The sequence below is a fragment of the Neoarius graeffei genome, chromosome 18, assembly GCF_027579695.1.
Source record: "Neoarius graeffei isolate fNeoGra1 chromosome 18, fNeoGra1.pri, whole genome shotgun sequence".
Taxonomy (NCBI): Eukaryota; Metazoa; Chordata; class Actinopteri; order Siluriformes; family Ariidae; genus Neoarius; species Neoarius graeffei.
This window is the reverse complement of record NC_083586.1, coordinates 23,077,206-23,098,703: the sequence shown is the minus strand read 5'-3', so window position 1 is coordinate 23,098,703 and position 21,498 is coordinate 23,077,206. Positions and strand designations below refer to the sequence as shown.

At 38.8% G+C, this 21,498-nt stretch overlaps 2 protein-coding genes across 5 annotated transcripts in view; one reads left to right on the top strand and one right to left on the bottom strand.

The window, feature by feature from the left end:
- The window catches only part of chtf18 (CTF18, chromosome transmission fidelity factor 18 homolog (S. cerevisiae)), a 40,098-nt gene extending 32,371 nt beyond the window's left edge, over positions 1–7,727 (bottom strand). Inside the window, exons 1-6 of one of the 2 annotated variants that reach the window (XR_009650536.1) lie at positions 7,541–7,648; positions 5,607–5,747; positions 5,079–5,193; positions 4,647–4,869; positions 2,721–2,813; positions 2,589–2,641 (exon numbers count right to left, since the gene is read on the bottom strand). Coding sequence is in view for 1 of the 2 variants with exons in the window: in XM_060898566.1 (XP_060754549.1) it covers positions 2,589–2,641; positions 2,721–2,813; positions 4,647–4,869; positions 5,079–5,193; positions 5,607–5,747; positions 7,541–7,628 (713 nt within the window). In the remaining variant the exon portion in view is untranslated. Of the gene's footprint in view, positions 1–2,588; positions 2,642–2,720; positions 2,814–4,646; positions 4,870–5,078; positions 5,194–5,606; positions 5,748–7,540 lie in introns of both variants that reach the window. The other variant, XM_060898566.1, reaches the window with a different exon arrangement.
- Positions 7,728–12,016: 4,289 nt separating this feature from the next.
- The window catches only part of ern2 (endoplasmic reticulum to nucleus signaling 2), a 109,447-nt gene continuing 99,965 nt past the window's right edge, over positions 12,017–21,498 (top strand). For 2 of the 3 annotated variants that reach the window (XM_060898564.1, XM_060898563.1), the window contains exon 1: positions 12,017–12,290. In XM_060898564.1, the coding sequence (XP_060754547.1) occupies positions 12,237–12,290 (54 nt within the window). In that variant the 5' untranslated portion in view covers positions 12,017–12,236. Of the gene's footprint in view, positions 12,291–12,409; positions 12,640–21,498 lie in introns of those variants that run through there. The other variant, XM_060898565.1, reaches the window with a different exon arrangement.

The window sequence follows — 21,498 nt, the reverse complement described above, 5'->3', positions numbered from 1 at the left end:
CACACACACCACTGAACACATTCATTCATTCTCTCTCTCTCTCACACCACACACCTCTATACCACTGAACACACACACACACCACTGAACACATTCATTCTCTCTCTCTCTAACTCACACCACACACATCTATACCACTGAACACACACACACACCACTGAACACATTCATTCATTCTCTCTCTCCCACACCACACACATCTATACCACTGAACACACACACACCACTGAACACATTCATTCATTCTCTCTCTCTCTCACACCACACACCTCTATACCACTGAACACACACACACACCACTGAACACATTCATTCATTCTCTCTCTCTCTCACACCACACACCTCTATACCACTGAACACACACACACACCACTGAACACATTCATTCATTCTCTCTCTCCCACACCACACACCTCTATACCACTGAACACACACACACACCACTGAACACATTCATTCTCTCTCTCTCTAACTCACACCACACACATCTATACCACTGAACACACACACACACCACTGAACACATTCATTCATTCTCTCTCTCCCACACCACACACATCTATACCACTGAACACACACACACCACTGAACACATTCATTCATTCTCTCTCTCTCTCACACCACACACCTCTATACCACTGAACACACACACACACCACTGAACACATTCATTCATTCTCTCTCTCTCTCACACCACACACCTCTATACCACTGAACACACACACACACCACTGAACACATTCATTCATTCTCTCTCTCTCTCACACCACACACCTCTATACCACTGAACACACACACACACCACTGAACACATTCATTCTCTCTCTCTCTAACTCACACCACACACATCTATACCACTGAACACACACACACACCACTGAACACATTCATTCTCTCTCTCTCTAACTCACACCACACACCTCTATACCACTGAACACACACACACACCACTGAACACATTCATTCATTCTCTCTCTCTCTCACACCACACACCTCTATACCACTGAACACACACACACACCACTGAACACATTCATTCTCTCTCTCTCTAACTCACACCACACACATCTATACCACTGAACACACACACACACCACTGAACACATTCATTCATTCTCTCTCTCCCACACCACACACATCTATACCACTGAACACACACACACCACTGAACACATTCATTCATTCTCTCTCTCTCTCACACCACACACCTCTATACCACTGAACACACACACACACCACTGAACACATTCATTCATTCTCTCTCTCTCTCACACCACACACCTCTATACCACTGAACACACACACACACCACTGAACACATTCATTCATTCTCTCTCTCTCTCTCTCTCACTCACACCACACACCTCTATACCACTGAACACACACACACACCACTGAACACATTCATTCTCTCTCTCTCTAACTCACACCACACACATCTATACCACTGAACACACACACACACCACTGAACACATTCATTCTCTCTCTCTCTCTCTCACACCACACACCTCTATACCACTGAACACACACACACACCACTGAACACATTCATTCATTCTCTCTCTCCCACACCACACACCTCTATACCACTGAACACACACACACACCACTGAACACATTCATTCATTCTCTCTCTCTCTCTCACACCACACACCTCTATACCACTGAACACACACACACACCACTGAACACATTCATTCATTCTCTCTCTCTCTCTCTCTCTCTCTCACTCACACCACACACCTCTATACCACTGAACACACACACACACACACACCACTGAACACATTCATTCTCTCTCTCTCTCTCTCTCTCTCTCTCTCTCTCTAACTCACACCACACACATCTATACCACTGAACACACACACACACCACTGAACACATTCATTCATTCATTCTCTCTCTCTCTCCCACACCACACACATCTATACCACTGAACACACACACACACCACTGAACACATTCATTCATTCTCTCTCTCTCACACCACACACCTCTATACCACTGAACACACACACACACACACACACCACTGAACACATTCATTCTCTCTCTCTCTCTCTCTCCCACACCACACACCTCTATACCACTGAACACACACACACACACACACACACACACACCACTGAACACATTCATTCTCTCTCTCCCTCACACCACACACCTCTATACCACTGAACACATTCATTCTCTCTCTCTCTAACTCACACCACACACCTCTATACCACTGAACACGTTCATTCTCTCTCTCTCTAACTCACACCACACACCTCTATACCACTGAACACATTCATTCTCTCTCTCTCTAACTCACACCACACACCTCTATACCACTGAACGAACACACACACACCACTGAACACATTCATTCTCTCTCACGCCACACACACATCTATACCACTGAATAAATACACACACACCTGCGTCACTGAACACACCCATTCTCTCTCTCAGAGACACACACTTATCTATTCCACTAAATAAATAAATAAAATACACACACACACACACACACACACACCTATACCACTGAACACACTCATTCTCTCACACACACATCTGTTGTATGAGAAATGATGAACGTACGTGTTGAGGAGTTCTGTTAATCTGTGGGATTCCTCCAGCAACTGACGATGACGCTGCAGAACAACAACATGTCAGGATTCAGACCAGTGTGTGTGTGTGTGTGTGTGTGCGCGCGCGCATGCACACACTTACTCTTTCTGACACTTGCTCTTTGAGAACCTCGATAGGAACAGCCAGCAGCCCCAGTGCATTCTGGGAATTTCGGAAAAATCTCGGATCCGGTGTCTGAATACAAAGAACCCGAATGTATTAATACTTTTGCTCAGTTCAGAGAAGATTACACCTGAACTAAGTCAGGGTGTGTGTGTGTGTGTGTGTGTGTGTATTTTCAGGTATGAAAGAAGACGAAAAGCTAAAATCATTATGATATTACAACCCCGATTCCAAAAAAGTTGGGACAAAGTACAAATAGTAAATAAAAACGGAATGCAATAATTTACAAATCTCAAAAACTGATATTGTATTCACAATAGAACATAGACAACATCAAATGTCGAAAGTGAGACATTTTGAAATTTCATGCCAAATATTGGCTCATTTGAAATTTCATGACAGCAACACATCTCAAAAAAGTTGGGACAGGGGCAATAAGAGGCTGGAAAAGTTAAAGGTACAAAAAAGGAACAGCTGGAGGACCAAATTGCAACTCATTAGGTCAATTGGCAATAGGTCATTAACATGACTGGGTATAAAAAGAGCATCTTGGAGTGGCAGCGGCTCTCAGAAGTAAAGATGGGAAGAGGATCACCAATCCCCCTAATTCTGCACCGACAAATAGTGGAGCAATATCAGAAAGGAGTTCGACAGTGTAAAATTGCAAAGAGTTTGAACATATCATCATCTACAGTGCATAATATCATCAAAAGATTCAGAGAATCTGGAAGAATCTCTGTGCGTAAGGGTCAAGGCCGGAAAACCATACCGGGTGCCCGTGATCTTCGGGCCCTTAGACGGCACTGCATCACATACAGGCATGCTTCTGTATTGGAAATCACAAAATGGGCTCAGGAATATTTCCAGAGAACATTATCTGTGAACACAAGTCACCGTGCCATCCGCCGTTGCCAGCTAAAACTCTATAGTTCAAAGAAGAAGCCGTATCTAAACACGATCCAGAAGCGCAGACATCTTCTCTGGGCCAAGGCTCATTTAAAATGGACTGTGGCAAAGTGGAAAACTGTTCTGTGGTCAGACGAATCAAAATTTGAAGTTCTTTATGGAAATCAGGGACGCCTTGTCATTCGGACTAAAGAGAAGGACGACCCAAGTTGTTATCAGCGCTCCGTTCAGAAGCCTGCATCTCTGATGGTATGGGGCTGCATGGGCAGTTTACACATCTGGAAAGACACCATCAATGCTGAAAGGTATATCCAGGTTCTAGAGCAACATATGCTCCCATCCAGACGACGTCTCTTTCAGGGAAGACCTTGCATTTTCCAACATGACAATGCCAAACCACATACTGCATCAATTACAGCATCATGGCTGCGTAGAAGAAGGGTCCGGGTACTGAACTGGCCAGCCTGCAGTCCAGATCTTTCACCCATAGAAAACATTTGGCGCATCATAAAACGGAAGATACGACAAAAAAGACCTAAGACAGTTGAGCAACTAGAATCCTACATTAGACAAGAATGGGTTAACATTCCTATCCCTAAACTTGAGCAACTTGTCTCCTCAGTGCCCAGACGTTTACAGACTGTTGTAAAGAGAAAAGGGGATGTCTCACAGTGGGAAACATGGCCTTGTCCCAACTTTTTTGAGATGTGGTGTTGTCATGAAATTTAAAATCACCTCATTTTTCTCTTTAAATGATATATTTTCTCAGTTTAAACATTTGATATGTCATCTATGTTCTATTCTGAATAAAATATGGAATTTTGAAACTTCCACATCATTGCATTCCGTTTTTATTTACAATTTGTACTTTGTCCCAACTTTTTTGGAATCGGGGTTGTATTTTGTGATTATTAAATACTGTATATACATATTTTAGTGATTTTGTTTCCAGTATTTGTGTGTGTGTGTGTGTGTGTGTGTGTGTGTGTGTGTGTGTACCTGGTGGTCCTGGTCGTCGTTCTTGCGGAGATATACTCGGTTGCCCATACAGTCGGTGACGGTGATGTAATCTCCGCTGGCTGGTGGACGTTTCAGAGCGTGGCGCGGCGCTGTGGCTTTCTTCGGAGATTCCTGCAGCACTTCCAGGCCGCTGATGTCCAACACACTGACAGGTCTGGTGGATCCGGGTCTATCGGGGGAGAGAGAGAGAGAAAATCCTGGCCTGTACAGAGAGAGAGAGAAAGAGAAAATGGCACAATTTCACTGTTCTAAGTAGCATCAGTCCTGAAGGGTGCCAATAATTCCATGCATGTTTATCTACATCACCCTTGTTTAGGTTTTGTGTGACAGTTTCATCAATAAAACTAAAATATCTGTTCTCAGACGCGTTAAAGCTGCTGAGTCACATTTCTTTACCTCGTCCTCGCTTACCTCTGATGCACCTCAGGTGAGAAGGAAGGCATGACCTCATCTTCATCTTCATCATGTGCCGCTTCGAAATGGAGCTTTTTGGCCACGTCCTGTTTCCGCTTCTTCGTTTTCGGTGCTGTACAGAAATAGTGTTTAACGGTTTACTATTACCGTATGATCCAGTATCACATCTCCAGCACCTCAGGATCCTCCCAGCTTTACGTTAATGCGCTGGTTCTGATCCGTTATCGTTTCTATAGTAACCGCTCCTTCACAGGGACTCGTGCAATGACTGCCAAAGGTGGAGAGACGTTTCTGTAACATTTAAGGAAGGAGTCTCCAGTGTCAGAGTTTTCCGACATCGTCAGGACAGAGGAGATTTACACTCAGCGTCTTCAGGAGGTGCCGTTAGAGGAAAATAATCAACAATGTGAGAAACACCTTCACTGATAAACATGTGATACATCCTGCAGATCTTTTTAGAAAGGAGTTACTAATCATCACATGCTGATATAAGACACACAGATCAGGGGGGAAAAAATGACTCACTCAGCGAATCATCCTCCTCGCGCTCTGGAGCTTCAACCGTGTTCGGTTTGGTTAAAGTCGAGTCGGCGGATATCAGAGCTTCCTCGAACGTCTGTTTCTTGTTTCTGAACTCAGATACCTTCACGTCACGAGGAGACTCGCCTGTGAGCACAGCAGAACATCGGCACTAAATTAACCTTCTTTGTTAAAGCAGTTTGTTGACTAAAATCCTCAGCAAAGATGAGAAAATTTATTCACAACCAAGTGATCAGCTCCGAGGCAGGCAATACAAGCGCACATCATCAACATCGTAATAAAACACACTTTTGTGAGATATCACAGGGATTATGAGATCTTTCAAATAGTTTTAGAACAATTATAAACTTGGTAGGCCAGTGATTAAATGTTAAAATTTGTACCAAATGTTTAAAATTGTAAAATGGTAATATTTTGTGGAGATTTTTTTTTTTAAGTTTTCTTTCTTTTTAGTTTTAAATCATTTACTTTTTTGGACAAAAACTCATCCATACATTTTATCTCATCTCATCTCATTATCTCTAGCCGCTTTATCCTTCTACAGGGTCGCAGGCAAGCTGGAGCCTATCCCAGCTGACTACGGGCGAAAGGCGGGGTACACCCTGGACAAGTCGCCAGGTCATCACAGGGCTGACACATAGACACAGACAACCATTCACACTCACACCTACGGTCAATTTAGAGTCACCAGTTAACCTAACCTGCATGTCTTTGGACTGTGGGGGAAACCGGAGCACCCGGAGGAAACCCACGCGGACACGGGGAGAACATGCAAACTCCACACAGAAAGGCCCTCGCCGGCCCCGGGGCTCGAACCCAGGACCTTCTTGCTGTGAGGCGACAGCGCTAACCACTACACCACCGTGCCGCCCCCATACATTTTATATTTTAGATATTTATATGGGGCGGCACGGTGGTGTAATGGTTAGCACTGTCGTCTCACAGCAAGAAGGTCCTGGGTTCGAGCCCCGTGGCCGGCGAGGGCCTTTCTGTGTGGAGTTTGCATGTTCTCCCCGTGTCCGCGTGGGTTTCCTCCGGGTGCTCCGGTTTCCCCCACAGTCCAAAGACATGCAGGTTAGGTTAACTGGTGACTCTAAATTGACCGTAGGTGTGAATGTGAGTGTGAATGGTTGTCTGTGTCTATGTGTCAGCCCTGTGATGACCTGGCGACTTGTCCAGGGTGTACCCCGCCTTTCACCCGTAGTCAGCTGGGATAGGCTCCAGCTTGCCTGCGACCCTGTAGAACAGGATAAAGCGGCTACAGATAATGAGATGAGATATTTATATGCTTTTTATACACTTGTCATTTTGCTCATTCATTTTCCTTATTATTATTATTCCACCCCAATCAGCATCCTTCAAATAAACTGACAACATTTTTTGGAAGACCCTTATTTTCCAAAAGTATTGACACCCCAAGAAGAGTTTTATATCTATATATTTTTTTTTAAATCTATGAACTATTGTTCACACATAAGACATGAATAAAGGGTGCCAATAATTCTGGAGTTGTCCATATTTGGCATTTTTCTATGAGGTTACCTAGAAGCAAAACAGCACTGTTTTATTGCATTAAATAAAGAATAAATAGATAAATAACTGCAGTAAGGAGACAGGTTTCTGTGCAGGAAACTCAGCACATCAGGCTGAACCGCTTCGAAGCTCCGCTCCCTACACAGGCGCCCTAGTTAGGGTGTAAAATAAGAATGGACCTTCCCTAGGTAGTGCACTTTGTGAGTACTGTACAGTGCAGTTTGGGATTGAGCCTGATATAAACGCCAGACTTTGACACCGAGGTGTTTACTGAATGTTGATGGTTTGGGTGTTTTGTTCCCTTTTTTATTTCATCTAATTGTTTTTTATTAAATGGCTTTAATCCTGTTTTTATTCCTCTTTCCTCTAGTAATAAAGTCACTTACAGTCCATTTCTGCCATCACCTCCAGTTCGTCTGCAAACTGTTCTTCAAAATCATCCTCGATCCCGTACATTTCATCATATTCATCCATCCTGAGCTGCAGAAAAATAATCACCCAGCTCTCTCACCAGTTCACAAAAGCACAGGAATTCTTCCCGGTTCAGATTTTCGCGCAAAATATTTGGGCTTTGTATACACATCCGGGTCATTCTGGAAACTTTTTCCGGTACTTTCGCCGCAAATCCCGCCTCCTTGTGATGATTGGTTGAAATCCCAAGTATTCAGTACCTGCATGCTGCCGAATCCTAACGCCCGGTTCCGGTTCATACATGAGTAGCCAATCAAAGAGAAACCCTCATGAATATTAAATAATCAACGATATGTGATTGGCTGGCAGAGAGCTCGTCCTTTATAAACATAGAAAGATAGCTACTAATGTCAATGGGTCCGCCATCTTGGAAAGGTCAAGTTTTCACTTTAACTAATTTTTTCTTTACATTTGTAGCATTTGGATGAAAAAAATGGCTGATGTTTCAAAACAGGAGAAAATTAAAGCAGATTTTTCACTTGTGAAACTTCTGAAAATATGTGTTTTCACTTTATAAAGGGGGCGGCACGGTGGTGTAGTGGTTAGCGCTGTCGCCTCACAGCAAGAAGGTTCTGGGTTCGAGCCCCGTGGCCGGCGAGGGCCTTTCTGTGTGGAGTTTGCATGTTCTCCCCATGTCCGCATGGGTTTCCTCCGGGTGCTCCGGTTTCCCCCACAGTCCAAAGACATGCAGGTTAGGTTAACTGGTGACTCTAATGCCGCTTTTCCACTACCAACGCGGCTGAGTCGGGCTGAGCCGTGCCGTGCTGAGTTGGGCTGAGTCGGGCTGAGCGGGGCTGTTGGAGTTGCATTTCGACTACAACCGCGCTGAACCGTGCTGGCTGGAAGTGAGTGGACACATTGGGTGGAGTTAGCGAAAGTGGGTGGATGTTACGTGATGTCATTAAGCAGCGCAAACAGTGACATCAGTGATCTTTTAAGCGGTAGTCTCACGACCCGAATAGTAAACAATAAACATGGAGGACATGGAGTCGTTAGTGTTGCTGGTCTTGGTGCTGTGGCTTGTTGTCACCGACAACGCCAACAGATACTGGCAAGAGCGTATAGATGAGGCGAGGCGCATAAGGCTTCATAATTCTCGTAATTCGTAATTCTCCTTCTTCCGGGTTTACGGTGTTTACAGATCCCAGCGTGCTCGCGGGGCGTGTGTGGGCATGTGAGGACACTCCTCCTCACCAATCAGTGCACAGGGGAGTGTGTGCTCATGCCCCCAGCCTCACTCGGCACGGTTTGGCTCGCTTCAGCCCCACTCCAAAACCGTGCGAGTTTTAGGGGCTAAGCAGGGCTGAAGCGAGCTGAGTCGTGCTGTTTTTTGGTAGTCGAAACGTGAGCCGTGTCGGGCTGAAGTGAGCTGAAGTGAGCTGAAAAAGGGTAGTGGAAAAGGGCCATTAATTGACCGTAGGTGTGAATGTGAGTGTGAATGGTTGTCTGTGTCTATGTGTCAGCCCTGTGATGACCTGGCGACTTGTCCAGGGTGTACCCCGCCTTTCACCCGTAGTCAGCTGGGATAGGCTCCAGCTTGCCTGCGACCCTGTAGAACAGGATAAAGCGGCTAGAGATCATGAGATGAGACTTTATAAAGGGCTTTATACAGATGTTAAGGGTTATATAGCCTACATTAATGTACTTAACTGACTAAATAGCTCACTGTATGTTATTACATTACTTTACATTACATTACATTACATTAACTGCCACATTTTGGGTTTCCTGGCAAATGAAACACAGGACTGGGCACCGCACTGAAGCCTTTACTTGCCCAGTGGTTACGCTAATGAATGTATTTGTCCACCAGTGAGGTAGATAAGAAAAAATATTATTATGTATTAATTACTGGTTAATTAAGTCTTAATAAACTACATAAATGATCATTATATTAAAGATTAAAAGGATTACACAACCAGTGAATTATTTTAACTTCAAAACATTTGTAGTGTTAGTCAAGTTCACGAAACCTCCATATTATAGAATAACAGTGTGTATTTTGCTTTATACCACACAGGATTCTGATTAATTTTCTATTATAAAAGCTCTGACAGGACTTTGTGGTTGTTTGACAGTAACAGCTCCTTCGCAAGGACTCGTACTTACAAGTTTAAGACTAATAATACGTAAGGCTAATAATAAAAATAAGTCTAAGACTAATAATAAACATTGTCGATATTTAGGAAAGAAAAACGTGTAATCGTTGTTACAGTGGAGTTTTCTGAAGGAGAAACTTGTTTGTGTAACATGTCTGGAAGGAAGGAGTCTCCAGTGTCAACGCTCTGTAACAGTCAGAGGTGAAGCTGAAACTGTAAGTTTTCAGGACAGAGGAGTTTACGCTTTGTGATTTCTCGGTAACATGACACAAAAAGCTGCTTTTTGTTGTCTTAAGAGCTTCAGGAGAGGGAAAAAAATCAAGACTGGTGAGAGAACAACTGTTTACAGATGCTATCATCTGGATAATAAGTCATGGACTTGCCACAACTTTAACTGTAACTATAAACAGATTAAAAATTGTCAAGTCTGTCATTAAGGAAGAGAAACTGTCATGTTTTGCAAATTGGTGTGGTGTAAGAGAAATAAAACACTTAGGGACATGCTGTTATAGGAAAAGCATCATCTTCAGGGGGTTAACAGTAACTCACTTCACATCAAACTACTACGGTGGTGCTTGAAAGTTTGTGAACTCTTTAGAATTTTCTATATTTCTGCATGAATATGACCTAAAACATCATCAGATTTTCACACAAGTCCTAAAAGTAAAGAGAACCCAGTTAAACAAAGGAGACAAAAATATTATACTTGCTCATTTATTTATTGAGAAAAATGATCCAATATTACATATCTGTGAGTGGCAAAAGTATGTAAACCTCTAGGATTAGCAGTTAATTTGAAGGTGAAATTAGAGTCAATCAATGGGATAACAATCAGGTGTGAGTGGGCACCCTGTTTTATTTAAAGAACAGGGATCTATCAAAGTCTGAGCTTCACAACACATGTTTGGCACAACACATGCACAAACAAAGGAGATTTCTGAGGACCTCAGAAAAAGCGTTGTTGATGCTCATCAGGCTGGAAAAGGATACAAAACCATCTCTAAAGAGTTTGGACTCCATCAATCCACAGTCAGACAGATTGTGTAGAAATGGAGGAAATTCAAGACCATTGTTACCCTCCCCAGGAGTGGTCGACCAACAAAGATCACTCCAAGAGCAAGGCATGTAATAGTCGGCGAGGTCACAAAGGACCCCAGGATAACTTCTAAGCAACTGAAGGCCTCTCTCACATTGGCTAATGTTAATGTTCATGAGTCCACCATCAGGAGAACACTGAACAACAATGGTGTGCATGGCAGGGTTGCAAGGAGAAAGCCACTGCTCTCCAAAAAGAACATTGCTGCTCGTCTGCAGTTTGCTAAAGATCACGTGGACAAGCCAGAAGGCTATTGGAAAAATGTTTTGTGGATGGATGAGACCAAAATAGAACTTTTTGGTTTAAATGAGAAGCATTATGTTTGGAGAAAGGAAAACACTGCATTCCAGTATAAGAACCTTATCCCATCTGTGAAACATGGTGATGGTAGTATCATGGTTTGGGCTTGTTTTGCTGCATCTGGGCCAGGACAGCTTGCCATCGTTGATGGAACAATGAATTGTGAATTATACCAGCGAATTCTAAAGGAAAATGTCAGGACATCTGTCCATGAACTGAATCTCAAGAGAAGGTGGGTCATGCAGCAAGACAACGACCCGAAGCACACAAGTCGTTCTACCAAAGAATGGTTAAAGAAGAATAAAGTGAATGTTTTGGAATGGCCAAGTCAAAGTCCTGACCTTAATCCAATTGAAATGTTGTGGAAGGACCTGAAGCAAGCAGTTCATGTGAGAAAACCCACCAACATCCCAGAGTTGAAGCTGTTCTGTACGGAGGAACGGGCTAAAATTCACCTAAGCCGATGTTTAGTTGCAGTTATTGCTGCACAAGGGGGTCACACCAGATACTGAAAGCAAAGGTTCACATACTTTTGCCACTCACAGATATGTAATATTGGATCCTTTTCCTCAATAAATAAATGACTCAGTATAATATTTTTGTCTCATTTGTTTTACTGGGTTCTCTTTATCGACTTTTAGGACTTGTGTGAAAATCTGATGATGTTTTCGGTCATAGCGCCACTGTCCATCGTTGATTTTTATTTCTCTGATAGAGCCCGGGTATCTGATCTGGGATCAGCTCTGAAAAGCGCAGCCTGAGGTAAACACAATGCGACCCTATTATTGTTCCACGTGTTTCAAAGTGACGTCCAGTTGCTTCCAAACTCCGCCCCTCCACGCCTACGATTGGCTGCCAGTGCTGTCATTCAAACTCAGCCCCGTTTGCGCTGTGGGTTTGTGGTTCCGTCCCAACGCGGAAATGCGAAATTATTGTGATAATATGGAGTCGGTCATCAGTTCGTTAACAGCAAAGTTTTAACAGACCCTTTTTTTTTATTTTAACAGAGTTTAGAAATGTTTAGAAAATGGAAGCGGATTTGACATTTTGACGTCAGCTCGTGTTTTAGTTCGCGGTGCGCGTGAGCTCGGTAAAGTTCCGCACGCGCTGTAAAGGATGGACTGGAGCCGGTTTGTGTGTGTGTGTGTGCTCACCTGTCTGAGTGCGCAGGTCAGAAATATACACTTTCATCTGTGTGTGTGTGTGTGTGTGTGTGTGTGTGTGCGGGCCGTGGTCTATTTTTAGTCTCGAGCGCTCGGTGTCAGTGCGCTGTTTAGACGCGCGTCACTCTGTCAAAAGTCCAGACAGTGGAACTGTATCCGTATGAACCCCGAGTGAAATGGCCGCGCTGCTCTGAACATCAGGCCAGCGGTTTCACCGGCGAGGGCGAGGAATAAACTCTTTATTCAGCCCTGATTGGTTGCGCTGAGCTCGAGCGCAGCGGACGGAGAGCGCGCGCTGTCGGCGCAGCATTGATTGAGCGCGTGCGTGCTGTCGTATGGGTTGCTTTACAATCAGGGTGCGCGAGCTAACAATCCCATTTAACTCTTATTATCTTCAATATCAAAAGGCTTGACTAAATACACTCGGTTGTTTATTGTAGCCCTGTGATAGCGCTATTTACCATGCAAACAAAAAAAATGGTGATAACGTTATTTTTGGTGAATGTATGGCAATATATGTCATATTTAGCAAAATTACTGCTCGCGTCATTTAGAAAAAGTGCTTTTTTGACCACAGGTAGCTCCAAAAGGGATGCGCTTACATCATTCTTTATACCATAAAACACATATTTGGTTCCATATCATTGGAAACATAGTTAAGTTTTAATGTTGAATGCCAGTAAGTTTTCAGACTATTTTGATCAAATTAGTATGCAATTGTGTCAAAAAAAAGTCCTCTCCGAGACAGCTAATTTTTCAATATAAAATAACATATCTAAAATGATGATTTTCATCCTAAAATGTGGTCGAGATATTGGGACATAAATATTAGAGACAACTAACAAATCTGAAATCTGAATCAATTTGAATTTTGGACCCCTGTGACACAAACTTTGTCCCCTGATTGTAAAAAAACCCGTATAGTATTATATAGTGTATTATGCTGTAGTGTAGTGTTGTATAGTATTATATAGTGTATTATGCTGTAGTGTAGTGTTGTATAGTATTATATAGTGTATTATACTGTAGTGTAGTGTTGTATAGTATTATATAGTGTATTATGCTGTAGTGTAGTGTTGTATAGTATTATATAGTGTATTATGCTGTAGTGTAGTGTTGTATAGTATTATATAGTGTATTATACTGTAGTGTAGTGTTGTATAGTATTATATAGAGTATTATGCTGTAGTGTAGTGTTGTATAGTATTATATAGTGTATTATGCTGTAGTGTAGTGTTGTATAGTATTATATAGTGTATTATGCTGTAGTGTAGTGTTGTATAGTATTATACAGTGTATTATACTGTAGTGTAGTGTTGTATAGTATCATGTAGTGTATTATACTGTAGTGTAGTGTTGTATAGTATTATACAGTGTATTATACTGTACTGTAGTGTTGTATAGTATCATGTAGTGTATTATACTGTAGTGTAGTGTTGTATAGTATCATGTAGTGTATTATACTGTAGTGTAGTGTTGTATAGTATTATACAGTGTATTATACTGTAGTGTAGTGTTGTATAGTATCATGTAGTGTATTATGCTGTAGTGTAGTGTTGTATAGTATTGAATAGTGTATTATGCTGTAGTGTAGTGTTGTATAGTATTATATAGTGTATTATGCTGTAGTGTAGTGTTGTACAGTATTATATAGTGTATTATGCTGTAGTGTAGTGTTGTATAGTATTATATAGTGTATTATGCTGTAGTGTAGTGTTGTATAGTATTATATAGTGTATTATGCTGTAGTGTAGTGTTGTTGGCAATATATGTCATATTTAGCAAAATTACTCATGTCATTTAGAAAAAGTGCTTTTTTGACCACAGGTAGCTCCAAAAGGGATGCACTTACATCATTCTTTATACCATAAAACACATATTTGGTTCCATATCATTGGAAACATAGTTAAGTTTTAATGTTGAATGCCAGTAAGTTTTCAGACTGTTTTGATCAAATTAGTATGCAATTGTGTCAAAAAAAAGTCCTCTCCGAGACAGCTAATTTTTCAATATAAAATAACATATCTAAAATGATTATTTTCATCCTAAAATGTGGTCAAGATATTGGGACATAAATATTAGAGACAACTAACAAATCTGAAATCTGAATCAATTTGAATTTTGGACCCCTGTGACACAAACTTTGTCCCCTGATTGTAAAACAACCCGTATAGTATTATATAGTGTATTATGCTGTAGTGTAGTGTTGTATAGTATTATATAGTGTATTATACTGTAGTGTAGTGTTGTATAGTATTATATAGAGTATTATGCTGTAGTGTAGTGTTGTATAGTATTATATAGTGTATTATGCTGTAGTGTAGTGTTGTATAGTATTATATAGTGTATTATGCTGTAGTGTAGTGTTGTATAGTATTATACAGTGTATTATACTGTAGTGTAGTGTTGTATAGTATCATGTAGTGTATTATACTGTAGTGTAGTGTTGTATAGTATCATGTAGTGTATTATACTGTAGTGTAGTGTTGTATAGTATTATACAGTGTATTATACTGTAGTGTAGTGTTGTATAGTATCATGTAGTGTATTATACTGTAGTGTAGTGTTGTATAGTATTATACAGTGTATTATACTGTACTGTAGTGTTGTATAGTATCATGTAGTGTATTATACTGTAGTGTAGTGTTGTATAGTATCATGTAGTGTATTATACTGTAGTGTAGTGTTGTATAGTATTATACAGTGTATTATACTGTAGTGTAGTGTTGTATAGTATCATGTAGTGTATTATGCTGTAGTGTAGTGTTGTATAGTATTGAATAGTGTATTATGCTGTAGTGTAGTGTTGTATAGTATTATATAGTGTATTATGCTGTAGTGTAGTGTTGTACAGTATTATATAGTGTATTATGCTGTAGTGTAGTGTTGTATAGTATTATATAGTGTATTATGCTGTAGTGTAGTGTTGTATAGTATTATATAGTGTATTATGCTGTAGTGTAGTGTTGTTGGCAATATATGTCATATTTAGCAAAATTACTCATGTCATTTAGAAAAAGTGCTTTTTTGACCACAGGTAGCTCCAAAAGGGATGCACTTACATCATTCTTTATACCATAAAACACATATTTGGTTCCATATCATTGGAAACATAGTTAAGTTTTAATGTTGAATGCCAGTAAGTTTTCAGCCTGTTTTGATCAAATTAGTATGCAATTGTGTCAAAAAAAAGTCCTCTCCGAGACAGCTAATTTTTCAATATAAAATAACATATCTAAAATGATTATTTTCATCCTAAAATGTGGTCAAGATATTGGGACATAAATATTAGAGACAACTAACAAATCTGAAATCTGAATCAATTTGAATTTTGGACCCCTGTGACACAAACTTTGTCCCCTGATTGTAAAACAACCCGTATAGTATTATATAGTGTATTATGCTGTAGTGTAGTGTTGTATAGTATTATACAGTGTATTATACTGTAGTGTAGTGTTGTATAGTATTATACAGTGTATTATGCTGTAGTGTAGTGTTGTATAGTATTATACAGTGTATTATACTGTAGTGTAGTGTTGTATAGTATTATGTAGTGTATTATACTGTAGTGTAGTGTTGTATAGTATTATATAGTGTATTATGCTGTAGTGTAGTGTTGTATAGTATTATACAGTGTATTATGCTGTAGTGTAGTGTTGTATAGTATTATATAGTGTATTATGCTGTAGTGTAGTGTTGTATAGTATTATATAGTGTATTATACTGTAGTGTAGTGTTGTATAGTATTATATAGTGTATTATGCTGTAGTGTAGTGTTGTACAGTATTATATAGTGTATTATGCTGTAGTGTAGTGTTGTATAGTATTATATAGTGTATTATACTGTACTGTAGTGTTGTATAGTATTATATAGTGTATTATGCTGTAGTGTAGTGTTGTACAGTATTATATAGTGTATTATGCTGTAGTGTAGTGTTGTATAGTATTATACAGTGTATTATGCTGTAGTGTAGTGTTGTATAGTATTATATAGTGTATTATACTGTACTGTAGTGTTGTATAGTATTATATAGTGTATTATGCTGTAGTGTAGTGTTGTACAGTATTATATAGTGTATTATGCTGTAGTGTAGTGTTGTACAGTATTATACAGTGTATTATGCTGTAGTGTAGTGTTGTATAGTATTATATAGTGTATTATGCTGTAGTGTAGTGTTGTATAGTATTATATAGTATATTATACTGTAGTGTAGTGTTGTATAGTATTATATAGTGTATTATGCTGTAGTGTAGTGTTGTTGGCAATATATGTCATATTTAGCAAAATTACTCGTGTCATTTAGAAAAAGTGCTTTTTTGACCACAGGTAGCTCCAAAAGGGATGCACTTACATCATTCTTTATACCATAAAACACATATTTGGTTCCATATCATTGGAAACATAGTTAAGTTTTAATGTTGAATGCCAGTAAGTTTTCAGACTATTTGGATCAAATTAGTATGCAATTGTGTCAAAAAAAAGTCCTCTCCGAGACAGCTAATTTTTCAATATAAAATAACATATCTGAAATGATTATTTTCATCCTAAAATGTGGTCAAGATATTTGGGCATAAATATTAGAGACAACTAACACAAAGCTTACAGCCTTATATATAAAAGCACTATGGAAGTAGTGGATTCTGAATTGTCCAAAAAAAAAAAAAATGTCCTCGCCGAGAATCACTTCATTTGTTTCTCCCAGCCCTGCTTAAAGCTACACTTAATCTTCTTTATCTTATAGCAGATTACACAAAACTACCATACACGCACGTCAAAAAATTACCTGAAATCTGAATCAATTTGAATTTTGGACCCCTGTAACACAAACTTTGTCCCCTGATTGTAAAACAACCCGTATAGTATTATACAGTGTATTATGCTGTAGTGTAGTGTTGTATAGTATTATATAGTGTATTATGCTGTAGTGTAGTGTTGTATAGTATTATACAGTGTATTATGCTGTAGTGTAGTGTTGTATAGTATTATATAGTGTATTATGCTGTAGTGTAGTGTTGTACAGTATTATATAGTGTATTATGCTGTAGTATAGTGTTGTATAGTATTATACAGTGTATTATGCTGTAGTGTAGTGTTGTACAGTATTATATAGTGTATTATGCTGTAGTATAGTGTTGTATAGTATTATACAGTGTATTATGCTGTAGTGTAGTGTTGTATAATATTATAAAGTGTATTATACTGTAGTGTAGTGTTGTACAGTATTATATAGTGTATTATATTGTAGTGTAGTGTTGTATAGTATTATACAGTGTATTATGCTGTAGTGTAGTGTTGTATAGTATTATACAGTGTATTATGCTGTAGTGTAGTGTTGTATAGTATTATATAGTGTATTATGCTGTAGTGTAGTGTTGTATAGTATTATATAGTGTATTATGCTGTAGTGTAGTGTTGTATAGTATTATATAGTGTATTATGCTGTAGTGTAGTGTTGTATAGTATTATACAGTGTATTATGCTGTAGTGTAGTGTTGTATAGTATTACATAGTGTATTATGCTGTAGTGTAGTGTTGTATAGTATTATACAGTGTATTATGCTGTAGTGTAGTGTTGTATAGTATTATATAGTGTATTATGCTGTAGTGTAGTGTTGTTGGCAATATATGTCATATTTAGCAAAATTACTCATGTCATTTAGAAAAAGTGCTTTTTTGACCACAGGTAGCTCCAAAAGGGATGCACTTACATCATTCTTTATACCATAAAACACATATTTGGTTCCATATCATTGGAAACATAGTTAAGTTTTAATGTTGAATGCCAGTAAGTTTTCAGACTGTTTTGATCAAATTAGTATGCAATTGTGTCAAAAAAAAGTCCTCTCCGAGACATATATATATATAGTATCATATAGTGTATTATGCTGTAGTATAGTGTTGTATAGTATTATACAGTGTATTATGCTGTAGTGTAGTGTTGTACAGTATTATATAGTGTATTATGCTGTAGTATAGTGTTGTATAGTATTATACAGTGTATTATGCTGTAGTGTAGTGTTGTATAATATTATAAAGTGTATTATACTGTAGTGTAGTGTTGTACAGTATTATATAGTGTATTATATTGTAGTGTAGTGTTGTATAGTATTATACAGTGTATTATGCTGTAGTGTAGTGTTGTATAGTATTACATAGTGTATTATGCTGTAGTGTAGTGTTGTATAGTATTATACAGTGTATTATGCTGTAGTGTAGTGTTGTATAGTATTATATAGTGTATTATGCTGTAGTGTAGTCTTGTATAGTATCATATAGTGTATTATGCTGTAGTGTAGTGTTGTATAGTATTATATAGTGTATTATGCTGTAGTGTAGTGTTGTATAGTATCATATAGTGTATTATGCTGTAGTGTAGTGTTGTATAGTATTATACAGTGTATTATGCTGTAGTGTAGTGTTGTATAGTATTATACAGTGTATTATGCTGTAGTGTAGTGTTGTATAGTATTATATAGTGTATTATGCTGTAGTGTAGTCTTGTATAGTATCATATAGTGTATTATGCTGTAGTGTAGTGTTGTATAGTATTATATAGTGTATTATGCTGTAGTGTAGTGTTGTATAGTATTATATAGTGTATTATGCTGTAGTGTAGTGTTGTACAGTATTATATAGTGTATTATGCTGTAGTGTAGTGTTGTATAGTATTATACAGTGTATTATGCTGTAGTGTAGTGTTGTATAGTATTATACAGTGTATTATGCTGTAGTGTAGTGTTGTATAGTATTATATAGTGTATTATACTGTAGTGTAGTGTTGTACAGTATTATATAGTGAATTATGCTGTAGTGTAGTGTTGTATAGTATTATACAGTGTATTATGCTGTAGTGTAGTGTTGTATAGTATTATATAGTGTATTATACTGTAGTGTAGTGTTGTATAGTATTATACAGTGTATTATGCTGTAGTGTAGTGTTGTATAGTATTATACAGTGTATTATGCTGTAGTGTAGTGTTGTATAGTATTATATAGTGTATTATACTGTACTGTAGTGTTGTATAGTATTATATAGTGTATTATGCTGTGGTGTAGTGTTGTATAGTATTATATAGTGTATTATGCTGTAGTGTAGTGTTGTACAGTATTATATAGTGTATTATGCTGTAGTGTAGTGTTGTATAGTATTATACAGTGTATTATGCTGTAGTGTAGTGTTGTATAGTATTATATAGTGTATTATACTGTACTGTAGTGTTGTATAGTATTATTATTATTATTATTTTTTTTTTATTTAACTTTGCCTTAGAATAATTAAATTATGTAAAAGCATAATATCGACAACAACAATGACAAAAGAAAAAAAAAAAAAAAAAAAAAAAAAAAACTAAGGCAGGGAATCCGCAACAGCTGAGCCATTTACTGCAGACCCTTCTATAAAGTGAAAGTATAACAATAACGTCATAATTAATTCTAAAATATTTAAAAACAACAAGTCAAAGGCTTATGAAGACTTCGTGCAAAATTGCACTTCACACATATTGTTCTCCATGAGCGTAGGTCATCTGGATCGTAAGTAGACTGTAAGGATAGTATGTAGTACTGTAAAAGGAGCGACTTGTAAGAAGACAGTGATACTTTGAGTTGACGAGTTTCTTGCGGAAGTGAATTCCAAATTCTTGTCGTTCTTATCAAAAATGACTTCTGGTATGTGGAAGTTCTGCAAAATGGTTGTTTAAACAGGATTTCAGCTGAACCTTGGTTTCTTGTCCTTTTTCTTGGACTGATTACCGATGGTGTGACTTTGGGATCAATCTTAGCTATCCCAGTGACAAGCTTATAAAATAGTACCATGTCAAGATACTCGTGCCAGTAACATAAAGGAAGTAGTTCTGTTCTTAATAATCTTTCCTTGTAGTTAATATCACAGATGTATGGCAAACCAAGGATGTATTTTGTAGCCCGTCTTTGAACCAGTTCAGTTCGTCTGATGAGTTCTACAGACTGAGGAGCCCATACCTGCGTCGCATACCCTAAATGCGGGCGTATGATGGTGAGGTAAATGGTACGTCTTGAACATTGAGAATTTAAACATTTTGTAGACCGTCTGACATAGCCCAACAGCTGATTAGCTTTTGCACACTGTGTGAGTACTTGCTTTTTCCATGAAAGGTCAGAAGTAATCCACACTCCAAGGTCGCGTTCTTCTTTGGTTCGTTTGAGATGGATATTATTCATTGAATAGGGATGAAAGACATTATTCTTTTTTCTACTGATAGTTTGAACTTTACACTTGCTTTCATTAAATTTTAGTCCAGATGACAGAGACCACTGGCCCAAATCTTCAAGGTCTTTCTGCAGGGAGGAAGAATCTGTCATGTTTGAAATTGCTTTAAACAGCTTACTGTCATCCGCAAATGTAGCTACTCTAGAAGATGTTACTGTCTCTGGCAAGTCATTGACGTACAGAAGAAACAGCATTGGACCAAGGATTGAACCTTGAGGGACACCTGATGTAACTGATAAAGGAATAGAAGTAGCGCCAAGTACCGTGACTCGTTGTTTACGGTCGTGCAGATAAGACTGAAACCAGTTTAGGATATTACCCCTAAAACCATATTGATAGAGTTTGTTGATTAGTTGACGGTGAGAGACTTTATCAAAGGCTTTGGACATGTCCAAATATATTACATCAATCTGGTTTCCTCGGTCGAGCAGGCTTCCAATGTGATCAAGAACTTCAATGAGCTGAGTCGTACAAGACCTACCAGGTACGAATCCATGCTGCACAGTACTGATAAGGCTTGTTGTCTGATCTTTTATGGTGGTGAAAACGCAACGCTCCATGACTTTGGAAACCAGAGATAATAGTGAGATTGGTCGATAGTTCTCCATATGATCTTTCTCTCCTTTTTTGAACACGGGAACTACATTAGCTAGTTTCCAGTCATCTGGTACGATACCGAGACTGAGCGATTTATTAAATAGAGCACACAAGGAGGGGGCAACCTGAATAGCTGTTTCTTTCAGGAGTCGAGCAGGTATACCATCAGGACCTAAAGCTTTGGACGGATCAAGTTTCTTAAGTGATGCTTCTACCGTTTCCTTAGTGAACGTCAGAGTTCCTGAGGATGTAAGTAAGGATTCATCGGTATCATCAGGCTGTAGATCATCCATGATGCTCGTACCATGGTCTGTAGTAAAGACAGAAGTGAAGTAACGGTTGAACAGGTTAGCAATATCATCTGGGTCG